This window comes from Conger conger, chromosome 15 (genome assembly GCF_963514075.1).
Source record: "Conger conger chromosome 15, fConCon1.1, whole genome shotgun sequence".
NCBI lineage: Eukaryota > Metazoa > Chordata > Actinopteri > Anguilliformes > Congridae > Conger > Conger conger.
The window spans coordinates 41192842-41220793 of record NC_083774.1 but is presented as its reverse complement, the minus strand read 5'-3'; the positions used below and the strand labels follow the sequence as shown (position 1 = coordinate 41220793).

The 27952-nt window shown below is 40.4% G+C and overlaps 1 protein-coding gene across 7 annotated transcripts in view; it reads right to left on the bottom strand.

The window, feature by feature from the left end:
* LOC133111320 (NACHT, LRR and PYD domains-containing protein 12-like) overlaps nt 1–24033 on the bottom strand; it is a 212159-nt gene extending 188126 nt beyond the window's left edge. For 3 of the 7 annotated variants that reach the window (XM_061221536.1, XM_061221542.1, XM_061221541.1), the window contains exons 1-6: nt 23946–24033; nt 21177–21229; nt 18760–19542; nt 18432–18478; nt 17477–17513; nt 5796–7629 (exon numbers count right to left, since the gene is read on the bottom strand). In XM_061221536.1, coding sequence (XP_061077520.1) covers nt 5796–7629; nt 17477–17513; nt 18432–18478; nt 18760–19456 — 2615 coding nt within the window. In that variant the 5' untranslated portion in view covers nt 19457–19542; nt 21177–21229; nt 23946–24033. Of the gene's footprint in view, nt 1–5795; nt 7630–17476; nt 17514–18431; nt 18479–18759; nt 19543–19688; nt 19730–21176; nt 21268–21576; nt 21591–23945 lie in introns of those variants that run through there. The other 4 variants (XM_061221537.1, XM_061221540.1, XM_061221538.1 and 1 more) reach the window with 4 other exon arrangements.
* Between the last annotated feature and the right edge of the window lie 3919 nt (nt 24034–27952).

The following is a 27952-nucleotide window of genomic DNA, read 5'->3' as shown; positions in this document are numbered from 1 at the left end:
TGCATTTGCGTTGTGAACAAAATATGGTCGCTTGTCTTAATATTGTAATTTAATACAACCTTTTAATTTTTACTGAGTTGTATAATTTGATATATCAGATTAGTCTGCTGTAGGGACTACAACTTCCACATTCCCACAGGGAAATTCTGCAACGTCCACCACGAATGACGTCTAACTTGGTTCAGCCAATCCCGTAATGGCGGGAGCAATAAACTTTCCCGTATAAGAGCAAGACACGTTCTTGGGATTTCTCTTCTGCTTCTTCTGCTTCTTCTCTTCGACGCACCCTTTTTGGCCATTCGCTTCAGCTCATCTGCTCCTATTTGGCGGCCCGTGCGAGGACCCCTACATAATTTGGAGCCCCGTGCGAGGACCCTACATATTTTGGCGCCCAGTGTGAGGAAGACTTGCTTTGGCTCAAATTTCATGTCTTGTGACTTCATAACGAATTCCCCTTCCTAATTTGGAGCTCTGCGTGAGAAAGACGAGCTTTGGCTCATATCATGTCATGTGACTCCAGAATGAATTCTCGGCATTCTTTGGCTTTCTCAGCTAAATAGCCACAAGTGCAATTTTCTGAAAAGACCACTAGATGTCACCCTTGTACCATTTTTGAAAGCCTGCATGAGCCACTTTCTTAATACACTGCCCCCTCGTGTAACATTGTGGCATTACATTCGTAATCTTACACGGTAGTTTGTTGATTGGCATTTACCTTCCGGTATAATACGTATTATCAATAATAGTATTATTAGCCGTACTCTATTTTTAATTAAATACTTTGTTAAAGTAATATTTAATAATAATAAATTTAATTTCACTTTTAAATTCAAATTTAATTGTAATTTCAACCTGTCACATTCTGGTATTTAGGATTAATGTGATCAGCATCACAGTTCCTATTTAACGGTCTAAATATCCGCCATATGTTCGGTAATTTTGCTGTTGTTACATTGCAGTACCGCTAGTGCAACTTGAATCCCTGTGTGATGCTATAGCTACCTTGTACTATAGTTAGAGAATATTCAAAGAGCATTTTAAATTCTTTGTCCTTCATCACAACTTGTATGTTAGATTGTGATATTGGGAAACAATTCATTGCCAACTTTTAGGAGCTCAAGGCCCTTGTGAAATAGTTAACTTCAAGAGTACCCTCTTAAGTTACTGATTCAGCGTTTAGCTTTATTTGGCTTGAGATATGGAACCCATATCTATTGATGAGTACCTTTCCTTTTTAGCCCACCGTTTAGCACCTGGCTACATAGCTTTCCTGAATCAGATGAACCTCACTGATTGTAGGAAAGAAATGTTCTCCTTAATCAATGAGAAAGGTCACTCCCCCAACCATTCAAAAGACCCAATTCTAAGTTGTCTGGTCTTGAATTTTGCCAGACAGATTAGTCTTGCTCTTCAGACCAACAAAAACTTAGAATCAGAGATGGCATACCTCAAAGGACAACACACCAGTGTTTTACTTGAGCTTCAAACTGTTGGCAAGAAAGCAGTACAATACTTACGTGATCTGCATTCAGCTGAATCAGATCTTTGTTCCTACAGAGAGGAATTATTATCAGTTGAAGAGTGGATGCCACAAGCTACCACATCCACTCTGTTCTGTATGCCTGCTTTCTCAGGCTTGCCCAACTCCAGCTTCTCCTGCTTCCTCCTTACACCACAAGGTGGGGGAAGGGGGGTCACAAATTGATTCGGGTTTGTCAGATCCCGGTTCCACAGCTTGCTCTGATGGAGACTCCTCAGTCTCCTCAGATTGCCACCCTTGCAATGGTTTGTTCACCTCTTCCCTAGAGAGGGAAAGGGGGGACTCCATCCCAACGGTGGTCCATCTCTGCAAGGGAGAAACAGTCAGGCAAGTACAGGACTGCACCTTCCATGCCCACCCCTCTCGTGAGGAGGCCAGGGAACCCTCCCGTGGACACGGTAGATCTAGCGTTATTAATTGGGCACACAAAAAGCAATGCTAATCCCGCTAGCTTTCCCTTTATAACTGAGAGGATAGGTGACAGCTCTGTATAGTACACTGACAGCGACAATTCATCTTCTGCCAACCATTGTGAGAATGACTGTTTTGTAGCTCCGCCCCCTAAACCAAACCGAGGACGTCGAGCTCCGCATGAAACGCATTCACATTCAAATGTGATTTCAGTCTCTCCTTCTCCAAATCGGCAGACTAGTGCAACTTCACATGGTCTTCGCTTTGAGGAGCTAGAGGCCATGGCGAAGTATGTCCACACATTTCACCCCAAGGACTCTGAATTTAACATTCAGAGTTACTTGAGAGAAGTTGACTACTGTCTCTCGGATCTGCCCAGGGCAACCGATCGAGAAAAGGTACGACTGGTATGGAAAACCTCTACCAGAAAGATCCATACATTTATGGAACAACTTCCACCACAGGTTCGTTCCAGCTATCCCAAGGTTTGTGAAGCGTTGGTAGCTGAGTACCTGCCACGGTTTGATCAGGCCACAGCCATGATCAAATCTGTGGAGGTTAAACATAGCCGTACAGAACGACCAAAAGACTTTTACCAACGTCTTAAACATGCTTTTTTCCAGGGCAGAAACAGACCAGGCTTAGATGAAGATCAAGCCTTCAAATCCCTTTTTGTGCACAACCTGCACCCCTGTGTCCGAACTCATGTTTCACTGTTTTCAAGGGGCCAACACTCAGCCCTTGAATTAAGAAATGAAGCCCAAATGGTCTGGGACACTTTAAGGATTGTGCCCAGGAACGAGGTATTGGAAACAGCTAAGCACGTTGTTCCAACCAAGCCCGCCGGCACTTCCCAAGTTGCCCCATTAAAATCTAATGGCTCTAAACAACGGCATGTGAGTAAGTTCCCGGTTAAGAGCCACCGTGGTCGCTTCTCACACTCTGATTCCAGCCGGAATTGGAGAGAAGACCGACCCGGTAGGCCCAAGCCTCAGAGTCACCAGCATGACTCTGATAGGGAAGATACCTTGTCTGAAGAGAGCTTCTTCAGTTCCTCGGAGGACAACTAAAGCCTCTAACCTTTGTTCAGTAGTGTGTATGCCTTGAGTAACCACTCCAAAGAGCTATCTGGTCTTGTTCAACCTCCATCAAAAGACTGAATAAGACTGATCTATAGCCGTGGTCTCCTCACAGGCAGACTCCCGGCTGAAGCTTTGACCACTTTCTTTTGCACACCATTCCTACCAAAGGGGGGTGGCAAAATAAACTGGTAGTTCATAGCAGCCACTTAGATTTGCATGTAGCAGCAGCAAACGCAGATCGTAAGTAGGTAGGAGTTAAATCCGACACCTATTATAACTCGTAAACGTTCATTGCTTCTTTCTACACCTACTGAACCATCGTAAAGTATTGCATGTAGAAACTACAGGGTAATCTTTACAAGTATATCCGAGACTCGAACAGAGGTTGAATGCTGCACAGCGCACTACCAGGCCTACGGACACACCCAGTTACCTTGCGGTAACTTCGTGGCCTATAGCGAGTGGAAACTGGTGTACGCGGAACGCTACATCAGTTTACTCCTGCAAAGCTCACCATCGAACAACAGCAACAAACTTTTCCACCCGGAAAAAGGACAAGCGAACATCCTTCCAGCAACCGAGTGGACCAGACGACAGCGCGCGGCTAAGACGCCCCAGCCTGCGCATCTCTCCAGGACACGCATTCACAGCACCATCGCGGCTCCTATAAGGACAGCACGTCTTTTGGATCCAATGCGTATGGACTCAGTAAGAGAACAAACATTCAGGCATAGCCAGTGTTTAGTTTAGTCTTAACTGTTTTTGTGGATCTGTGTTTCAATATTTACCATCCTACTACTGTAATGTGTTTGGTTAGCTACATATATATGTACGTGAATTGATTCGCCGTCTTTTGCGCATATATAGAGTAAAACTACTCAAGTAGTCCCATCCCACAGCTAACTCTAACTCATTGCCACACCCAGAACTCTAGCTTACTCAAGCTAGCTACTCCCACTTTTACCTTTCCTTTGTTCAAGCGACACGCGCGCTTGCGCGCGCCACACACACGCACACACACATACCCAACTAAATTTCCTTACTAACTTCCCGTTAGTTTATCTGTTATGTGTTTGTATGTTTGTTTAATAAATATATTTTATTAAACCCCGGTGTCCGTTTTGGAATAGCATAGACATGAGAGCCGAGTTAAAGCAGTCTTTCGAAGAACTTTCAACCTTCAGGTTCTCGGTATGTTTAATCATTAATATTGGTTATTTTAATTATTAATTAAAATACTAAATTTGTGGTTAGATATTTCTGATAACAGTAATTTTATGAGACTGATAACTTTTTGCAGTTATACTGCTACATAACATTAACTGGCGCCCCGGTTTCGTAGAGAGTAAAATCCCTACGTTATTTGGCGGCCCGTGCGAGGACCCCTACATAATTTGGAGCCCCATGCGAGGACCCTACACTGCTAATCAACAAATTCATGAATTGTTTTTGACAATTGGTAAGTTTCAAAATAAAATCAAATGAAGTTAACGGGGGGCCGCGGTAGCGCAGACGCAGCGGACTTGCGGTTGCAGTTCACTGCCAAAAGGCAAGTTTGGCTGGCTAAAGAGGAGCTGCATAATTGGCTCGCTGCTCCAGAGGGAGGGACTTGGCAGGGTTAGTAGATCACCGCACAACAAAAAGCACCTTGGGCGCCTTGGAATCACAGAAGACAAGCATGAGATGAGATGGTTTGAAGAAGGCGTGTCGCTCTCCTTTGGGCCGCCGAGGGACAGGGTGTGGGTGGTGTATCTAATACTAGCTAATACTAGCTAATACTAATACTAGAGTTATTGCATTTGATGCTGCTTATGTTCTGGATTCAGAACATTAAATGAGGTCACCAGCTTGATTGAAAAATATATATACGCTCTGGGATTGAGACACCACTGGAGTGGAACGGCCAGTGCACTGGCGGCAGGAGCTTGGGAAAGTGATCAACGGCGAATATTTCCCTAGGTCATATTTCGGTAGAGCCGCACCTTGGAGAGGGCCGCGGGGAGAGTCAGCACCAAGGCCAGGACCACCGGGGCGAGGCGCGTGCGGAATGTAAGAACTAATAATGTCTAATTAAACAGGCACAGCTGAACCAAGGGAGGGAGCTGCTCCCTACAAAAAGCGGGGCTGCGGAGCAGAGCGGGGCTGGCGATGGAGAGAGACACAAAGCCAGTGCGGACTTAAACCATTTCGGCCAAAAGACGAACGCACCACCACTAAGAGAAACGTGGAGGAATGCCGGGAGGAAACCCCGCGACCAAAACTTAAATCTGGGACATGTGAGCGTATCTCTCCTGCTGTAAGCCAGCTAACATCTCCCTCTCTAAATCCTAGACTGAATCACCAACGGAGGGCGACTAGGCTGGGAAAGAGGACTACCGAGGCTGGAGAGACACAGAGACTGAGTGGCCCCGCCACAGACAAAGACAGACGAATGCTGTTGCGTGGATGCTGATTTTTTTAAAATATATTTTGTCGCTGCCTTTTTGGTGTTACTAATTTTTTGCCCGTTTAATTTTTTTTTGAAAAGGAACCAATTTTTTGCTCTGGACAATTGAAATGTGCCTTGAAGACACTAACAGAGAATAAAATTATTGTTCACACATTTTTCTCTCTCTCTCTCAACCAGCGGGGCACCACAATATACAGTATAAGTTTATAAATGTTTCCTGCTCAACATTTTTATTTCATTTTATTGTGATTAGATATTGATAATGTGAAAATACGCTGTTAATCACCTACATAATTAATGACATAATACTCACATGGCCTTCTTGCAGTTCCTGACCACTGGTATCAGCCTCTGACGACCTGCTGCTGATTTGTGGTAGGTCTTCAAGTCAAACTCATCCAGGGTCTCCTCTGACATCAGTAACACAAAGGCTAGAGCTGAAACTTGGTGTGGTTCCAGCTGTTTATCAGAAAGTTTTCCCAATCTCAGGGAATTCTGGATTTCCTCCACAAGAGAGTTGTCGTTCAGTTCATTCAGACAGTGAAACAGATTGATAATCCTCTCTGCTGAAGATTCCTTTCTGATCTTCTGCTTAATGTACTGGACTGTTTTCTGAGTGCTCTCTGATCTGCTTTCTGTCGGTGTCCATAGTCTTTGAAAGAAAGACTTCTTGTGTCTGCGTCCTGTCTGTGTCAGTTGTTCTCCAAAGAGACTTTGAACGGTGTCCAGAGACAAGCCAAGAAGGAATCGGAGGAAAAGGTCTAAGTGTCCATCTGTACTGTCTAAGGCCTGATCCACTGCCATTCTGTGTAACTCAGACAGCTGCACTTGGCCAATGTGAAATTGAGCTCTGAGTACATTTCTGTTCTCATTTACACATGAATGAAATACAAACAAGGCAGCCAGAAACTCCTGAATGGTCAGATGCACAAAGCAGTAGACATTCTCCTTATGTAACCCACGCTGAAATTTAAAGATCCCTGTGCACACACCAGAGTACACTGAAGCTTCGCTGACATCAATGCCACTCCCCCTCAGGTCCTTCTCATAGAATATCAGATTGCCCTTTTTCAGCTGTTGAAAGGCCAGCTTCCCCAGTTTCAGGATGATTTCTATATCTGACAATTTCTCTGGGTTTGTCTCATTGGAGCCATGATATTTCTCATGCTTCATACAGGTCTGAATGAGCAAGAAGTGCGTGTACATTTCAGTCAGAGTTTTGGGCACATCTCCACTCTCAGTTTCATCCAACATTGTCTCCAGAACAGTAGCAGAAATGCAGCAGAAGACTGGTATGTGGCACATGATGTAGAGACTCCTGGATGACTTCAAGTGTGAGATAATTCTGCTGGCCTGGTTCTGATCGCTGACTCTCTTTCTGAAGTACTCCTCCTTCTGTGGGTCATTGAACCCATGTACCTCTGTCACTCGGTGGATGTACTTCTGTGGAATCTGACTGGCTGCTGCTGGTCGGGAGGTGATCCAGACGAGAGCAAAGGGAAGCAATACCCCCGCAATAAGATTTCTCAGTAGCTTCTGCACTGAGGCTGGTTTTTCTACATTACGCCAAATTCCATTGCTCTCGAAATTTAGAGGAAGTCGACACTCATCTAGACCATCAAAGATGAACAAAACCTTTACCTCATGATCAATCATTTTAATCTCTTCTGGGGAAAAATTATTCAGGAAAGTAAGTTCTGGAAAGTAATCCTGGAGAAGTTCCACCAGACTAAATTCTCTCTCCTCCAAATTAAGATCACGGAAAGGAAGAGGGAAGATAAAATCAATGTCCTGATTGGCTTTTCCTTCTGCCCAGTCCAGAATGAACTTCTGCATAGAGACGGTTTTCCCAATGCCAGCGATGCCCTTTGTAAGCACAGTTCTGATGCGTTTCTTTTGGCCAGGTAAAGGCTTAAAGATGTCATTGCAGAGGATTGGAGTCTCCTGGGTGGTTTGTCTCTTGGATGCCGTCTCAATCTGTCTGACCTCGTGCTCATTATTGACCCCCCCACTTCCCCCCTCTGTGATGTAGAGTTCTGTATAGATCTCATTGGGGAGGGTCTGTTCTGCTGAACTTTGAAATATGCGGTCAAAAAGATTCTTCAGATACTCTTTCAGGTTATGTTGGTCTTTTATTATGGATTCTCCTGAGAAGAGGAAAATCAGTGTTAAACCTTTCATCAGTAAAAAGTAAAAAAGTTTGATTAAGCACATTTCCTACAGCAGGTGCAATTCAATGTGCTGTACATAAACAGGCAGAAACACACAGGGTGATTGAAAGACACAAATAAAAAACATCTTCCTAGTCAGGACAGGACAGAAATAAAATCAAGATATATATTTGGGCAAATAGCAGCAGGAGAAAAAGTGGCACAACAACAAACACAGCAGAGAAACAAGGTTGGATAAATAAAATAGTTGAAAAAAATGCATTAAAAAAATGCATAAAAGCAGAAGTAGTACAAATAGATTCAGGATCAGGCTTGATACAGTGCTAGATACTATTTAGCTTTTAGGCAAACTAAGCAATAGGTACACATTAGTGGTTGGAAAAGGTGAGGTTTGCTTGGCTGAATGACCTCTTCTCACCATTATGACAAGTTATGTTATGTTAAAATCGATTCTGAAACTGACTGGTAACCAGTGCAGGAACTACCAGAGGGCAATTTCCACCTATTTTGTATTCATCCTCTAAAAGTGTCTATATCTCCAAAACTATTTACTGCAAACACATGGATAAAGACGTAAATTAAAGAAGAGGCCTGTACCATTCAGAAATTTGAGACAGAACAAATTTATGTCAGAGCAGGTACATACAGTGTACATGCAAGTTTAAAGATTAAACTTACTCAAATATAAATAAATATAAATAAATAAATAAATAACTGCCTTGTGTTTTTATAGTTTATGGCACTGAATATCTCAATTTCTAAGTCCAGGACCAACCCAGAGCTACATTCTATTTTTATGTCAACTTGTGTACAAACTACACAAACTACATAAAGCTATCCACAGGCATTCAAATACCACAAGTTTTTCCAGATGTCCTCAATTGTCCTCAAATCTCCCCAAATACAAAACATCAGCATATATTTTTGTCCAGAGACATTAATGATCAGAAAGCTTGTTTTATGTTAAAACAGATTTTTTTATATAAAATGTAAAGAAACATTCAGGTGTGTTTTATTCACATATATGAGAGTATGTTTTTACAAAGCTCTGCAAAGTGTTAAAAAGGTCTCCAAAAAGGATTACTCAACCTAATTTCCAACAAATCTGCATCACATTTGAATTGAAACTTGATTTCAAAATTAGGTTAACCAGAACCCCGTTAGCCCAGTTAGCCGGTACAATTACAGTTTTATCTGTAGCATGCCCAAATCCTGTAATTACGCACGTCTGTATATGCTGTCAACCAGGGGCGTAGGTTTCATTTCAACGTTGGGGGGGACACAGTAAGTGGGGGGTCTGGGGGTTCTCCCCCTGGAAATTTTGAGCATCTCTCACTTAATTTCCTGCATTCTGGTGAATTTTTATGAACCAATTTGCTCCTTTTCTGCATCAATTTATTGTGAGAAAATGTTTGCTTTGAAACTGTTCAATGGCTTTTAAGAACATTCCAAATCGAAATCTTCACATTTCCCTCAGTCCAGCTTCCTCATTTTCCGCCACAAATCTTTCTGATCATTTGCAAACACAGCGAACAGAATGCTAACGAAAAAAAAAAAAGTTTGCAAACTTCAGGCACAAGTTATAAACTAGATAACGTTAGCGTTTCATCCACAGATACTCTCATTCCGAAACAGGTAAAACAAGCGTGATAGCTACTTACACTAGACTATCATGCTTCCGCAACGGTAGACATATAGCAACTGCGAGTCAGCGAGGCCGGCGGACCCAGCAAGGTTAAGATGGTATGGTCCAGTTGGGGTGTATGAAATAATTGTAAAATAGGTAAGAAGGATATCTCAGCGTTTCCACCCTCTGTGCTGTTATTTTTACCTGTATTGGGGAGGAGGTTATCATTCATTATGTTTTGGGGGGGACAAATTCACCTCTTCTAAATATTGAGGGTCCCCCCTGTCCCCCCCTAAATATATGCCCCTGCTGTCACCTGAATATGACACATTATACCTTGTTGGAAAGGGTAGGAAACCTTGTACAAGAAGCTTACCACATTTTGCATTAGTTTGGTACTGAAATTACCTAGCAATGCATTTACGCAACAGTAAGAAGTAGTTCAAGGCAGCATTTGCTTTGGTATAGCCCTGGCAAAAATATTACTACTATTACTACTGTTGTTGAAATTATATATTCATGTGATTATATATTATTAATTGCTTATCCTATTATTAGTTGCTTATGCTGGAGTGATCCAGATCATACATAATTGTTAAAGTACCATAACTTTCTTTGTGCTAATGAATATTATTTTCTGTAACTGTATGAGTGGAGATGTCTCTCCCTGTCTGTACTGTGGGCCTCCAAGGTTACGGCCATTAACTGTGTGTTCTGGATTATCTTGTCTTGGTGCCTGAGAGCCTGCAGAACCAAAAACATTAAACCTCATGACGGAGGCTACCATGGGGATTATCTTCCTGGAAATAGGGAGTTAAAACAAGATAAGATAGATTTCTCAAACGCGCAGTTAGAGAACATGTATCTGCATAGACAGTACCTTGAAGGGGGGAGATATGAATAAACAATCTGTAGTAAGGAGAAGAGTGGGGAATTGTCTTTGAATATTGATCATTGGGAATGTTTAATCAAAGGGGGCGTACATTTGTTGCGCTTCATGCATACATATATCCAGACAAAGGAGAGAAACCTCTGTCCTTGTTTTTGCATGTAACTTGGACCCTATGCGCATAGTAAAGATTGGATTTTATTTAATGTCTCTGTCTCTGAGTGTTTTCTTACAGGAATAAATTAAAATTCCCACCACAACTACACGGTTTGAAATCCACGTATTGACCACCTATACCATGGTCTTTTACCAGAAATGAAAACCTAAGCAGGGGTTGTGCAGAGGTAAAGTCTTCACATTCTCCTCATTAGGTTCAAGGTGGGAGTTGGCTGAATGAAGATGAAGGAAAGAATCCTTGAATACCATTAAACTGTTCATTGACCAAGGCGCCCTGGGAAGTATGTTCACATATGCAGAGGCTTCAGTAATTCCCTGGACAAAGACAGACAAACCTGTCTATGGTTTCATATCTTCTCCTCCTTCTTACTAACGAACCAATAAACCACAGTGACCCCCTTCTGCGTATGCATTCTTATGGTGATTAGACAGTTCCGGCAAAATTCCGACTATATACTCAGTTCCTGCCACATATACTAGGGGGCACTCATAGATCGCTTATGATTAGGTTGTTCGTAAACTTGTGCAAACCTCTGAATGGCCATGTCCTATTGTTCACTTTCCCAGCTTCCCCTGAGTCATTATGCTAGCTAGATATTTTTTTATCTTGTAAAATTCAAGGTTTTAAACGCGTCTTGAATTGGTTTAATATTCCCAACTTCTTATTCTTAATTCCCGGTCCACCTTAAATCTTTTACTGCTGTCTCAACTGCCTGTTCGCAATTTAGCAGCAAAATCTTTCACAGTAAAGCTTGAAGCCTTGGGCCACACATAACAGAAACATCACACAATTTAGCCAAAATAGCCAACTTATCTATATTGTACTGGTGATAGCCAAAAAGGAAAAGATTATAGCTAATTGACAGCTGTCCGTTTACAAACAACCATTTCTGGACGTCACATAGCTAGTAACATAAGCTCTCTAATGTTTTGGTAGATTGCTAATCGCAATGTAACATTACTGTAATTCATAAAACCATTCACTGTTATAGCAGATGGCATTTCACAATTTTTAAATGTGAATAGTTTTACTGGCATGAGAAACAAAAATAATAAAAAAATTCAAAAATAATAAAAAATGGTAAGAACATTTCACTCATATAACACTGCTTGTCTTTGGTCTAACTGCAGGCAGCGTATTAATTTAGAACGGTAATTAGGCTTGACCTGGACTACCTGCCAATCATTGAAGGATTATACAAATGTAATCACCCCTAGCATCCAATCAGAATCAAGCATTCACCCAGAAGGTTCCATAAATATACCTGTATCTAATGATTTGCAAAACAAACTTTCATTCCAAACCAGAATTAGATATATGTTGGTTGGCTGAGGAATAAAAGTGAGCTAAAAAAAGGAAAGGGTTTATTCATGCAACTTCTGGATTGCATAGTTCTGTTCTTATATTGGTCGTGAGCATGGCTTGTTTTGCAAATAGGAGGCTGATAAGCATCAAAACTGCTGTTCTAGCTAGTGGAGATAATAATCTGGCATCAGCGCCTTGCAGGTTTATTACAGTTTTTTGTATGATATAAATATGAATGCAATAATTTCAGACTCGGCCACAAGGAGGCAAAGTGGATAGGGTCCACTTTCTATATCTGGTCTTTGTCAGTACATGTGCTGCTGCATTCTGTATATATTGTAACTGACTAATTGTTTAGTTTTTTTCTGTAGACAGGACAGCATTGCAATAATCAAGCCTCCTGGTAATAAATCCATGCATCCATTCATGGTTGTTGCATCCGAGCACAATAAGAATATTCAATTCTTTAATGACAGTGAGGTCTGTAAGCATTTGGACAGTGGTACAATTTCTGTTCTGGCTCTCTACTCTAGATTTGAAATAAAACAATGAATATGAGGTTAAATTAAGACTGTCATCCTTAGTTTGAGAGTATTTACATCCATATCAGGTGATCCGTGTATGAATTACATCTTGTTTTATGTATAGTCCCCCCATTTTAAGAGACCAAAAGTAATTGGACTGTTGGCTTCTCGGCTATCTCTGATTAGTCAGGTGTATTTAATTGCCTCCTTAGTGCAGTTAAGAAAGCTTGCCGTATCTAGTGTTGATTCTACACTTTTGATTGGCATTGGAGTCTATTATTGGTGTTTGTCAACATGAGGATCGAAGTTGTGTTGAACAAAGTTGAGTAAGTCATTATCATTCTGATAAATAAGAAAAAAAACAGCCAGACACATAGGCCAAACAATAGGCTTACTGATAAAACTGTTTTTAACATCATTAAGAAGGAAAAAAACTGGTGTATGTTTGGGGTCACTGCCTTGCACCATCCACCATGACCATGAGTTTGGAGGCATTTGAACACTGAACTTGGGCAGTGTTTCACAGATGAGGGCAGTTCCTTTGCTCTTGCCATTACTCAGACACAAGTCAGTGTTGTTCTTATCTGTATTCAATACCTTTTTCCAGAACTGAGCAGGCTGTTTTAGGTACAACTTAGCAAACTGTAACCTGGCCATCCTGTTTTTGCAACTAGTAGATTGCATCTTGCAGTGTCACCTCTGGTGATCTGTTTGTGAAGTCTTTTGGTCATTATCACATCCCTACGTGTGTTTCTGAACTGTAATTCCTACATGGATCACCTGATATGGATGGATGTATATACCCTCAAATTAGTTGACATTCAGCACTTTAACTTAATTTCAAATGCAATGAGCTGGAATACAGAGCCAAAAGAACAGAAATGGTACTACTGTCCAAATACTTGTACCTGTATATGAATAATTGTGGAGTGATTTTATAAAAAATATATATTATTAAGGTCAGCAAATTCAATCAGCCTCCACTTTTATCATAGTTCATGTACGCTAAGTGCATGTGTGCCAGGTTAGTAAATATGGACATATGAAAAGGTGCTTTGTTGCACATGATTACCAGCTATGTATGTATCCCCTGCAACCACTTCATGAACAGCTTCATAATTATTGACATACACTTTATTTTATTTATTTTAACTTGTGTAAAGCAGTGGGCTTTATTCATGATTCAATGGAATCAACCAAAGTCTTACATTTTTTTATTTGAAAAATGTATTTCCCCAAAAAACAGGCTCCACAATTATTGGCAACCCTGGTTTAATACTTTGTGCCAACACCCCAGGCAAAGATGACAGCCAAGAGTCTTTTCCTATAATTTGTGATAATGTTAGAGAATTTGAACAGATTTTTCACAATTCCTCCAAGCAGAACTTTTCAGAATCATTGATATCCTTGGGATCCGGCCTCTTCAGTTCAGACCTCAGGTTTTTCTTGACATTTAAGTCTGGAAACTGAGATGACCATTGCAGAACATGGTTGTTATTCTTACTTAACCATTTCCATGTTAAGTTTTCCTGGTACTTTGTTGAATTCATTGTGCTATAGGGAGGTAAAGTGGAAATCCAGTTGAATGGCATTTCCGGTATATTGCTAACTGCTATGTTAGCGGATTTCATCATAGACGGCAACAACAACAACTTCATATAAGCAAACTAAGCCGGCCTGTATCGTAGTGGTTAAGGTAAATGACTGGGACATGCAAGGTCGGTGGTTCTAATCCCGGTGTAGCCACAACAAGCCCTTGAGCAAGGCCCTTAACCCTGCATTGCTCCAGGGGAGGATTGTCTCTTGCTTAGTCTAATCAACTGTACGTCGCTCTGGGTAAGAGCGTCTGCCAAATGCCATTAATGTAATGTAATGTAAGCATTAAAAAACAAACTTACAAAATTACATAGCTCCAGAACTTCCGCAAATTATCGCTATGCATGATTTTGTTGCTTTTCAAATATTTTCTTAATTACAAGTGTACGGTCAGATTAGTGTATGAAATGCAACAACAAAGATGACATTATCCATCCTGGGATGGCCAGGCTCACGGAATGTACCAAAATATACATTTTTTCCTCCAATTGTACGTGACATCGGTTGCAGGTTGCCATTGATAGGCCACATAAATTTATCCTATTTGTAATCAAGTTTCTAAATTACAATCATGACATTTAAGTCAGATTTTTTTAATCGCTCGAGTCAGGACCATAAATGAATATAGACAAAACGCAGAACATTACTTCTTACAAACTGAATTCCCATCATATTTAGTATATAAAATATATATATTTTAACCATGAAAAACATACTTTGAATCCAGACTATAATGTTACGTAATTTGCTTACATTTAGCTTTCGCCACTCTATTTAATAGGGAGTATCGTATACATTTAACCTCCCTATTGTTCTCAAATAGTGACTCTGGACCACTGGCAGCAAAACATCTTCAAAACATCAATGACCCACCACCATATTTGACAGTAGATATGAGGCGCTTCTCCTTGTATGCATTCCATTTGCCAAACATGTCGATGGTGTGTATGACTAAAACGTTCAATATTGGTCTCATCTGACCAATAGGGCACTCTCTTCTAGTGATAATTCCGTAACATTACATTACATTATTGGCATTTGGCAGATGCTCTTATCCAGAGCGATGTACAGTTGATTAGACTAAGCAGGAGACAATCCTCCCCTGGAGCAATGCAGGGTTAAAGGCCTTGCTCAAGGGCCCAACGGATGTGTGGATCTTATTGCGACACCGGGATTAGAACCACCAACCTTGCATGTCCCAGTCATTTACCTAAACTACTACGCTACAGGCCACCCCAAAATTCCAGTTTGGCAAACTCAAGATACTTGGTTTTGTTTATTGTGCTCAGCAAGGTCTGTCTTCGTGCCACCCTACATATGTGTTGTTGTGTAGTTGGCATGCAGGTGCCATTTAATGTCTTATTTATACTTGGCCACCCAAAGACAACCAATCTCTGGAGTACTTCTCTGCGATCCTTGAGTTACTCATGGCCTCCCTCACCATGTTCCTTCCCTTGCATGGGGATAATATGCACTTGCGTCCTCTTGCAAAAATTCCATATGTTTTTTTATTAATGCCCTTACTGTGCTGAGCAGTGTTTTTAATAATTTGCAGTCCCCCCAAAAATAATTGGTTGAGATAGTTCAATTTTAATGAGATAAATTTGTTAAATTTGTGTAAATTTTATTAGCTTTATTTTAAAATGTATCTTAAATTTCAATACCATTGGTTACTGTGTGTATTTGCAGCATTCCTGTATGTGTTAAAAACTACAGTTTACAATTTGCGTGATTCTAGAGCAATTTACAACCAACATATGATTCTGCTATTGCTATTGTAGCTGAGTTTGCGCTGAAAACAAAGATATGAAACACTTTGGAATCACTGTAAAGTTGATTAAAATGACACAAATGTCAAAGCATCGCACAGTTACCAGTTTTCCTAATTTCACCCCCAGACCCCAGAGGGTAAACCAATCAATGTGACAGGACATCTCTGGGTAACATGAAACAGTCACATGCTCCAATACTTTTGCTCACCAAAAAATTGGGTCGTCTGATACAAAAGGTGTTATGTTCCAAGTTGTTTAACAAATCTGATGACGGATCTGTCATCTCATGTACATATTTTGACCTCAAACTCAATTGTGAATAGACTTCCGTGTATAGCAAAAACAAAAGGAATTGACCTTGCTGTTCCAATACTTTTGGAGGGGACTATATGTATTTTTTGTCCTCATTACCCAACTTGTGATGGTCAATTAACATCTGTGTCTTCTGAATTGACAGTTCTTTGGCTTTTCCATGCTGATTGTTTACAAAGGGATTTTGCATGTTTCTCACCTAATTTGTATACTCCCGCTAAATTAATTATTATTGGCAATTTCACTTTTTTTATTTTATTCACAATAATTGTTAGGGGTGCCAATAATTTTGGAAAAAATTAAATGACTAAATATTGACACATTATCCATGTTGTTTATTATATGCCTTTTTAATTAATCTGTATTAAGGGTTGCCAATACTTCTGGAGCCCACTGAATAAGCAATTAAGTGGGCTAAGCCCACAGAGCAAATATTAAGCCCATTAGGTCATAGCCACAAGTCAGCTAATGACATAACTGCCCCATATGTTGAGCAGTATTATAAGCTTCCACAAGTAAGTGCACATATTTGTTAAATACATATGAATCTTTCAAGCCACCATGTGTTTTGATTTGGTCAATGCTTTAGGTTTGCTTTTGTTGGAATGTTTAATGGTGTCAGTAAACATTCCATGTTTCATCACTTCATGTCCAAACATCTGCAATTTAATAGCTGTTGTGTGATAACCCACGCCCACAGGCAAGTCCATTGGCTTACTGTGGGCAGAGCGTTTAGTGTATAACCCTGGTTTGTATAACATTTAAAGATGTTCATGTGTAGACATTGTCCAAAGATTTTTGTGCACATCGTTTGAAGTATCAAGGAGGAAATAGATTCTTAGTGTTTTTTCGAAATGGAAGATGGCAGACTCATGATTCTTTGAGGCAAATTTTTTGCATGGGTCAATCAGCATAAAATTTTACATTACAAATGTACATTTCAAGATCTTCGTATGTACAACCTACATACCAAGTTTCAAGCAAATTTATACAAAATTGATCCAAGAGAATTTCTGTTTGTCTGGCACCGAGGAATGTGGGTTCTGGGAATTTTAATTCTGGCCCAAACAGTTGAAGAATTATTGGCCAAAACATGTTGTGGCATGTTCACCAAAAACTGTAAAATTAACAAGGGTTGCCATTTCCCAATACCGCAAAGATTTGTGATGGTGATCACTAAGTGAGTTTAAGGGCTGCTGATTTCTCCATAACTTGGCTACCATCAGGCAATCAACTTGTCCTTATAGATTTTCATAGGACCTTTAGCCACATTGGTTTGCTATAGTGCCACCTATTGACTGATTTACATGAATATACTTTAGCAATATGGCAGAGTTTTCTGATAATTGGACTCATTGTGGCTTGTTATACCACCACCATGAGGTCGATCGAGGTATGACTCGCAGGTTGTCCAAACTGTGCAAGGATCTACCTACCACCTGGTTGGTTTTCATCAAAAATATCCAGACAGTTTGGCCAGAATTTACTAAAATGGAAATATAACAATAAAACCAGGGATTACAATAGAGTGCCTATGCACCTGTGCTGGTTGCCCACCTAATAAACACCACGATTATCTTATTTAAACAAAGAGATTTGGATTAAAAATGATTTACTTACTTGTTTCTTTCTTCAGGTTTCCTTGTAGGTTGTCTTTCTTTGGAAATTCATAAAAAGGAAAATTCAATAGCATAAATCAAAAACAGAGCCTTATAGAACAGGGCTATTCAACTGGCAGCACAAGGGCCAAATGACCCACCACAGACATACTCTTGACCTATGGAACACTGAGTATTAAAGGACTAACATGGTGGTTGGTCACACTTTCTAGGTTTGTATATGCAATTTGCACAACAGGGTATTGATGAAACACAAACATGATGAAAGTATGTCCGTTCTTTAGTTTTGGAGAAGTAAGCGTTTTGAATGTGTCATATTATTTTCAACATGGAAATTTAGGCTTAGAAAAATATGTTTGGAATGGCTGAATAATAAAAACATATGCACATGTTTTATTGTTGCTGACAGACAACTGGCAAGTGTCGCATTCAACCACCATGTAACTCCTTTAATATAAAAACATTATTATTATTATTATTATTCTTATTATTCAGATACATCACAAAATGTTTCCACATCTGCATCTGTTCCATGTGAGTGTAATTTCCACGACAGTGATAAAATATTAAGTAATATTTGTCCACTTTTCTAATTTGTTTACACAAAATGTACAACAAATCCTATTCATACCTTATTAGTGTATGGATGGTTTAGCACATTTCCAACCATTTAAAAATGGTCTGCAGAAAAAGCAATTGAATAACCATGAAAATTAGTAATGTAACAGGGTCATTTTTTCATCCAATAATTATTTTACATGAACTATTTTAAATGCCAATTTAGAGAATATTTTATTCTCTGTAAACATTATTTTGTTATATAGTCCAGTACATAATACAGAATATATAACTGCCATCCTGACACCCTGAGCCGGTGAGACTTAAGGGGTTAAAATCCTTTTCAAATAAGTGTTCTAAAGATTTTAAAGAAAGAGTATTTTGAAGTACTTTCATACCTGTGTGCCTCCCAGCCCTGTCTCCTGCTCAGTTCCTGGGGTAATACCTGCCGGGACGTAAGGTGGCTTAACAAGCATAAACATCTGCAGCTTTAACAGACACTTGTTGCACACTTATATACTAGCTTATCTACTTGAAATATAAACTAAAAAATGTGTAGAAATATAATCTAAGTGTGCTCTCAATCTCAAATTCAGGAAAGTATACAGTACATGCACAATATAATTTGAAAGAACTTTGCCACTGTTTGTATGGAAGTGTGGATTATGTTGGGACAGAGCAATGCTTGCATTACATAAGTATATACAATTTAAAATCCGTTCTTACTTTTGTTATCAGACTGGAAGATATAATTGACAGTCACTGATTCAACAGTAGATTGATGTATCACTGGTACTGCAGCAGTGCCTCCACTCTGAGCTGTGATAGAGATAGGGGGTGATCCCACATCAGTAAGGCTCTGCTTACTGTGGTCCATGGCACTGGCTCCACTCTGAGCTGTGATAGAGATAGGGGGCAATCCCACATCAGTAGGGCTCTGCTCACTGTGGTCCATGGCACTGCCTCCACTCTGAGCTGTGATAGAGGTAGGGGGTGATCCCACATCAGTAGGGCTCTGCTCACTGTGGTCCATGGCACTGCCTCCACTCTGAGCTGTGATAGAGATAGGGGGTGATCCCACATCAGTAGGGCTCTGCTCACTGTGGTCCATGGCACTGCCTCCACTCTGAGCTGTGATAGAGATAGGGGGTGATCCCACATCAGTAGGGCTCTGCTCACTGTGGTCCATGGCACTGCCTCCACTCTGAGCTGTGATAGAGGTAGGGGGTGATCCCACATCAGTAGGGCTCTGCTCACTGTGGTCCATGGCACTGCCTCCACTCTGAGCTGTGATAGAGGTAGGGGGTGATCCCACATCAGTAGGGCTCTGCTTACTGTGGTCCATGGCACTGCCTCCACTTTGAGCTGTGATAGAGGTAGGGGGTGATCCAACATCAGTAAGGCTCTGCTTACTGTGGTCCATGGCACTGCCTCCACTCTGAGCTGTGATGGAGGAATGGAGAGGGACTGATCCAAGATGAGTAGATGCCTACTCTCTGTGGTCCTCACCTGTTGGAATTGAAAGCAAATCTTCATCAAGTAATTATGTGAAATATCCTTTAAATACCAGTACAATTCCTGCATATTACTGACCATCTTAGAGAAGGTACTTATTACCATTGTAGGGGCAATGGAAACTACATTTTTTAACTCACCTCCAAGCTGGCCGCAAGCTACTGTAACCAATACTGTAGCACTGGAAACACACAGAGGGCAAAATACATTTTGAAACCCATATAAAACCTGGGATGTGAGGCCGAGATACGATTGCGCAGTTTAGCTCACTTCACAGTCACTGAGAACCGGGAAGAACTTCCAAACAACCTGGAACTTGGTACACGCCATGTGTATCACAACCAACAGCTAAACAAGCTTTTAGCCTCTGACCAAAGCCACCAGACATTGTGTCGCCTAGGCTAAAGGATTCCAATTCCTCATTCAAGGCTCCACTATTGCGCTCTCTCCAGGTCACTCACGACCTGCGACAGCTATGCTGGACTCAATAAGACAGGCCAAACATCCCAGGCATTAGCTACTGTTTAGTTTAGTCTTAATTGTCATTAGGCTGCTGTGAATGTGCTATGAGCAGTAGTTGATGACAGAAACATTGTGAGAGTTGTGATGAAAAACCCCGAAACAAACAACATCACAAAGGTATCTCAATCAACTGTTTGATGAAGACAGAGAGCAGCAATATAGAGGCTGTATCACAACATGCAACCACTCATCGACATTGGCTCACGCAGTAAGAGCAGTCGTCTGACAGTTGGAGGGTTGCCTGTTCGATCTCACCCTGGGTGTGTCGAAGTGTCCCTGAGCAAGACACCTAACCCCCAAATGCTCCTGAGCCATTGCTCTGTGTGAATGCGTGTATGAATGGGTGAATGAGAAGCATCAATTGTACAGAACTTTGGATAAAGGCGCTCTATAAATTCCATCCATTTACTATTCCTCAATAGTAAGAATTGGAAGGCAAGATTACAATTTGCAAAGAAGTACAGAGATGACCAGCAAAAGTTCTGGAACAATGTTTCATGAGCTGATGAGACCAAGATTAACCAAAGTGATGGAAAGGTCAAAGTATGGCAAAAGAAGGGATTTGCTCATGATCCAAAACATACAAGCTCCTCTATGAAGCATAGTGGAGGTAGTGTCATGGCTTGGGGTTGCATGGCTGCTTCTGGAGTGGGCTCTGATGAAGTAACTGATGGTAGCAGCAGGATTAATTCAGAAGTCTATAAAAACATTATGTCTGCCACTTTACGGAGACATGCGTCCAAACTAATTGGGAGGAACTTCATCATGCAGCAAGACAAAGATCCAAAACACATTGCCAGCACAACAAAGGACTTCATTAAGGTCTTAGACTGGCCAAGTCAATCACCAGACCTTAATAAAATTAAGCATGCATTTCACCTCCTGAAGAGGAGCTTGAAGGGAAAAACCCCCTGAAATAAACAACTGAAAGAGTCTAGAGTATTGAAGTTGCATGTTGGTTGGATGGCAGTCATTGAGAATATGTAGTTTATATTTAGTAGTATACTCATTTTAACAGCCGATATTCTGCAAATTACAGAAATGGGTAAGTGATTCCAATCCTCTTTAGTGGTTTTAAGAAGGGGAGTGAAGTAACCATAGCTTACCGAGCTTGAAGCCAGCCCCCAACAGAGGTCAGATCTCCTCCCAGGATCGCGTCCTGTTGGAAAGATGCAATCCAGGAAATTAACGGAGCCACTATGAGCAGAGGGGCAAAGCAAAGTCACAGTCAGGATGGGCAAACAGGGTTGAGCACAACCAGAAAATTACAGTTGTGGTTTAAAGGTGTTTGTTGCTGCTATTCCTCTCGTGACTGTAAGAAGTCCAAAATTACCTATTGTACCTTTAACTATTGAGATGGCCCCAAAATAAAAATTGAAAAATAAATTTAATTTGTCAGTACTCAGTACAGATATCATAATCGGTATTGGGGAGGAAAAAATAGTATACATCTCAACTCTATATTGCTGCTCTCTAAGACTTATTTGAAACAGTTGATTGAGATACCTTCACCCCTGCCCTGTGGAGGTTGTTTGTGACATCACTGACTGATGTTTTGGGGGTTTTTATTCACAGCTCTCATGTTTCTGTCACCAACTGCTGTTTGTCGACCTGTCCGATGTCTGTTTCTCAGTATGCCAGCGCTTTCTTTGTTTTTCAAGACATTCCAAGTTGTTGTACAAGTTATCCCAAATGCTTGTGCAATGGCCCCGATTTATTTCCTTTCTATTGTAAGCTTCAAAATGGCTTGCTTTTCCCCCAAAGACAGCTCTCTGGTCCCATGTTGGTTCATCATTTATTGTTTATCCAATCAATCTAACAGGGCAACACATCTGGGCAACAAGAAACACCTGTCAGTCACATGTTCCAATACTTGCTCACCTAAAAATGGGTTGCTCTGATACAAAAGGTGATATGTTCTAAGTTGTTTAACAAAGCTAGATGAAAATACCAGGAAATAAAAGCTGAAATTCGGATCTGTCATTTCATGTACATCTTTTGACCTCAAACTCAATGGTCTTCAGTGTATAGCAAAAACTGAGGAATTTACCTCGTTCTTCAAATACATTTGGAGGGGACTGTAGTTATCCAAAATTCCTTCAGAGGAAATACCTAATAGAGTAGTACCCAGCCTGGCCCTTTAATTCTGAAAAACCCTTATATTGCTTTGCTGGGCATACTGGGGTGGCATTGGCTCAGGAGGTAAGAGCAGTCATCTGGCAGATGGAGGTTTGCTGGTTTGATCCCCCCCCGCCCTGGGTGTGTTGAAGTGTACCTGAGCAAGACACCTAACCCCCGATTGCATCAATTTACAGCGCTTTGGATAAAGGCGCTATATAAATGCAGACATTTACCATTTAACTGGAAGGCAAGTGGCTGGACATCTTTTTTCCAAAGGGGGAACCCTCTCTGAGATAAGAGCTTTAAGTATGCAGCAAGTGTCTCAGTGTCTTCTGGGAAATGAGGTTTTCGACCAGAAGCATGGCTTGTGCCAACAATTTTGCCACTGATAAGGCGTTGTTATGTGGTTCTCGACAGAAAGCGTGTGTTTGGTTTCAGCCCTCTCTCAACTGACTCCCTATACTCCTCTAGTGCTCCTCTCATCCTCTCTTCTATCCACTGATTAGACTTTCTTCCATGACCGAAATGCTTTCTTTTCTCTTCCTTTTTATCTTCCTTTCCTCCCTTCCTCTCTCCTCTCTGCTCATTTCTTCCTGCCATACTGTCTGCAATAATTAGTTTGAGGTTAGTTAACTGACACATCTATCAGATCTGCAAGCCTCTCTCACCTGCTTTTAAATATGTGTTTGTCAGGTCCTGTGTTTTTCATTTTCAGTTTTCTGCTTGCTCTGAAGTCTTGTCAAGTCTGTCTGTCCATCTTTGTATAATGGTATTTGGGTGGGTGGGTACGGAGTGGATTCACCTGAATGTAATGAATTTGCACTTGAAATAAAAAAATAATGATGTCCTCTGGGGTTGGCGAGATTAAGAAAAAAAAAAAACACATCCGTCACAGAAATAAAATAATGCAGATAAAAATCACTGAAATAACATACCGTAAATCACAAACACTTGTGTGAACAGTGACCACACAGAGGCAATGGAGCATTTAACATTATAGTACACCAACTGTTAGATTAACTACCATGAAGAAACAGAGGCATTGAGTAGTTAAACGTAGGCAAATCATAGCTAGACATTAAGGATTTTCAGCCGTCCTCACACATTAAAGTGTGTTCAGATGACTTCAGATCGCAGGTAATCTGACCAGAAAAAACGGTTGGACATAACAAGCAAGCTCACTTGCTAGCTAGTTGCATTAACATTGCAGCAATCTAGAAAATCCAACGTAAGCAACTTCACCACAAACAACTTCAACAAAGAAATCAAGCAGATGGCCATCACCCAAACGTGTCACAGTTAGGGTTACCTCAGTCCTGTAAAAATCCTGGACACATACAAAGCTGGCAAACTGAGTAAGCCGGATTGTCAATCGCTCTCGAGGGTATGTGAGCCTGAGGGAATGTGGTGCACAACTACCGTGTGCTTGGTGCCAATTCCTCTTTCATTACACAAATAAAGAGTGTAATTTGTGAAGGTTAATAACGTCTCTGCACCATTTGTTACATTACATTTAGGAACGGACACTGGATACGCTGTCTACATTTCATTAAGCAATACCAATGTATGCAACACTCGAAAATACTTAGATTCCGGGACATTTAGTTTCATAATTTTTTCCAGGACAAACGGTCCTGGAGAATCCAGTACGGTTGGCAACCCTAGTCACAGTATCTAACTAGCTGGCTAGTAAACCCATTTAAAGGTGAATAACTACATAACAAGAATCACCACCAGAAATTGACAAAATTTACCTCTGGCTAAAATAATGTCCATGTCCACAAAATTGTGACCGCATCCTCCATCTGTACCATAGCTTGTTAGAAGCACAAGACTCTTGCCTGTGTGAACAAGTCAATCAACCTACAGGACCAGTTACACAACATTCCGGCCAGTTGAACAAGCCTCCCTTGGTGGGTGGCTCTGACTGAGAAGACTGTTTGCCCAAACATGCTACGTCTGTGTACAACACAGCCCCCTGTGGTAGTTGCCCTTGTTGCCCTGCTGCTGTCCTTCTGCATTATGAACTCAGTAGGGGAGGTGCAAGCCCATGTAAGACCTTAAAGATGAGGCAAGCATCTGTTAAATGTTTAAAACTATCAAAATACATTGTACTTTTGTACTATATAGCAATGGTAATAGCTATTGGCCTTTCGGTCAAGTGTTTTTATGGTCTGTTTGTAAAGGGACTCAATTGGTTTTAGAGTTGTCATGCTTGCTTGTGACCTGCTTGTAAAACAGTATGCTATGTGGGAGAAGACCATTGCATGCATAAAGAGGTTAGCTGCCTCTGGTATGGTCTTTTGTCTAAAGTTAGTCAGGTTGAATTTGATAATGTTGGCCACCTTTTTAACATGCTTTTTAAAAGACAGATCTTAATCTAGAATGATTCCAAGGTAATTCAACTGTGCAGATTTTCGCCCCATCCTGATATACTGATATTGAGCCCATCCAGAATATTAAATAAGTACCACTGTGGCACAAGAGTTCAATACATCCCACAGCAATAAACAGATAACAGCGAATGTTTAATATTTTTCTCATTCAGGTTTAATCACTTGTACAATATACAATACAATACAATTGTGTGAAAATACAAAAACAATCATGACACAATAAATAATGAAACTCAATCCATTATTGTGCACAATATTAGTCTTCTGGATATATTATTATTATATTATATTGTATTCCCCTTCTGGAAAAGTGTGTATAAGAGTCTTACTATGTCTGATTCAAATCAAAAAGCCGGTAAGCTTTCTCACTTTCTGTAATTTCTTTGCAAATAAATACGAAAGTTAATTCAAGTATCGCTATCATTGTTCTTGCAGGGATCTGTTTCATCAGACAAATGTTAAAAAGGGCATTTCTCCCAAACAGTTGCATGTCGGGGCATGCAACTGTTAGGGAGGTGGTTTGCTTCACCAATGTGATACCAGTAAAATCAAATACTGTTGTGGCAACAGTTAGAGATTGTTTGCAGTGAATGCCTATTAAATCTTAAAATGTAAAGACGCCCAATTTACCTGACTTCACCCTATAGTCTCCCCAAAATACCTACTATTTAATTTGTCAAATTTTCTTTGACTCAACATTCTTCACATTATTCTTTTGGCTGTACCCCTCAGCCAAGTGGGTGCTATGATAATATGCATTAACATTTTTAAAAGTTCCAAGCACTTGGATTTGTTCTCACTACAAGGTGGGCCGAGCTAAGGCAACTGAATGCATTGTTGTGATGTCACATCTTCACAGAATTCCAAACGGTTCATTTAAATGCACATTTTCTTCATACGGATTGTGTGGATTTATTTGGGGACTGTGTGTTTTCATACTTTCACAGGGTTTATAATCCACCTTCAACTCCTTTATAATAATAGCAAGGGAAATGTAATTTTCCACAATATGGGACTTTTAAGATTGAGGTCAACTTTACTGTCTCCCAAAGGAGAAAATTGTATTGCATCAGAAAGACCCGACTGAATAAAAAAACCCAAAAGATCTATTTCACATTCACAATTCATACTTTACATATATAAAACATAAACATGCACATATCACCCCTATGATATTTGTACATTACAATTCATTTTGCAGATGCTTTTATTCAAAGTGACTTACAGTTGATGAGAATAAGCAGGATACTATCCCCCCTGGAGCAATGTGGGGTTAAGGGCCTTGCTCAAGGGCCAAACAGCTGTGCAGAACTTATTGTGGCTACACCGGGGATTGAACCACCAACCTTCTGTGTTCTCTCCAGTCCATCACTCAGGCTTGACACATTTTGGGGGCACTAACACTTTATGATAAAAGATTATTAAACATGCCTAGCATTAAAAAACATCAATCACTGCAGCACTGTTGCAGGCACACTGCTCATGTAGTCATTCAACACTCAGGGTCTTACAGCCCAGTGCTGGGACTGTGTGTTTTGAGTGCTGGTTCAAATTGGTCAAGTCATTAGTAAACATGAGACTGAAAAAGCATATTTTTTAAATTGATTCATAGTTCAGTGCGTTCAATTGAAAACTAATACATAAGCACAACGGCTGAAATGTTGGCATGTGTAGTTATCACGGACACATTTAGGGAAAGACATTCTGCCGACCTCCATTCTTCAAGCACCTAGCAGTATTCATTGATTGATTCATTACCTCAAAATGAAAACCTCTGATGAACTCAATAATTAGGCTGGAATTGTCATCCCTAAAACATTCCTCTAGCTACTGTTGTAATACAAGTATTTAAATGGAAATACAACATTTTTTTTTTTTTTTTTCCTGTGAAGAAAGATTTAATGTATGATCTGATGCTCAGGATTTTTAGATACACATGAAGTATTGCTCTAAATGGTATCCCAATCTCATCCCATCCCTTCTCAGATAGATCTTTGTCCCAAATTGATTGGATTGCCAAGGGTTAGAGGCTCTAAGGAGAAATGTGTAAAGGGCCGAGATTAAACCATTGTTCTGTTTCTCCGATTCACCATGTATGTGTGGGAAGATCTGTTCCCCAGGGGACCCTATTCATTTTCATTGCCATGCACAAACGTAGGTAAAAGTAAAATGATGCAGGTTGTATTGTTTGTTTGTTTTTTATTCCCACCACCACCCCCCCCCCCCCTCTTGTGAGGTCAACTTTATTTTTAATAATACAAAAACAAACATATATACATTGGTAAATTTCAGAGAGAGAGAGAGGGGAGGGAGAGGGAGAGGGAGAGGGAGAGAGCGAAGGAAGAAAACAGTATGAAGCCTTTGAGGGGAGGGTAAAACAAAACAGACAGAGTCACTAAAAATAACAATAAATGAAAAAAAAAAAAAAAGAAATAAAGAATAATAATAAAAAGAATTACAAAGTGTGGAAAGAGTGACTTGTGTATACATATGAACACGCAGACCAACGGGCAGACAGACAGGAAGATGAACAGACAAACAGACAGGTGGACAAGTGGGTGGTTGTTGATTGGAGCCTTGAATGGATAGTATGGAAAAAGGGAGAGAAGGGGAGCAAAAGTAATGTTAATAAAAGTAACGATGGGGAAAAAATAAAATAAAATAAAAATGGATGGGTTGGATTAGGATATGGCATTGCATGGATAGTGTTTCTAGAGTATGTGAGTATATGTCGGATAGGTTGGGTGTTGGGGGGTTAGTCCACAGGCAAATTGAATGATTTTATGAAAGGACCCCAAATGTTTGCCATGTGTGAGCTTTGGCGCTGGTGTGAAATTAGTTCCATGGATATGTGTTCTTTGAGTAGATTAGACCAATGTGTTATGTTTATTTTGTGTCTTGTTTTCAAGTTTAAGAGGATGGTTTTCTTGGCGATAGCTAGGGCAATGAGTATGGGTTTGGTATTTTGATTTGGTGGGTTGATTGTTGAGAGGTCTCCTAGTAGACAGACCTCCTAGTAGGGATGGACAGAGTGGGATGCTACAGCTCATAATGAGAGATATTTGGTTTGTGACTTGTTTCCAGAAATGGTGAGTTGGCGGGCAGAGCCAGGTCGAGTGGAAGTAATTATCTGGGGTATTCAAAGAGCAGTGAGTGCAAGTCCACAAATCCCATGTTTAACATCTTTTGGTGAATTGATATGAGTTCTGTGAATTACCTTGTATTGTATTAGTTGCAGGTTAGTATTTGTGGTCATCGTGAAGGTGACAGATTTGAGTCCAGAAGTCTGAATTGTAGCTGAGTGATAAGTCTTTTTCCCAGGCTTGGATGGGGAGGGATATTGTTAGGTCTGTGGTTGATATTAG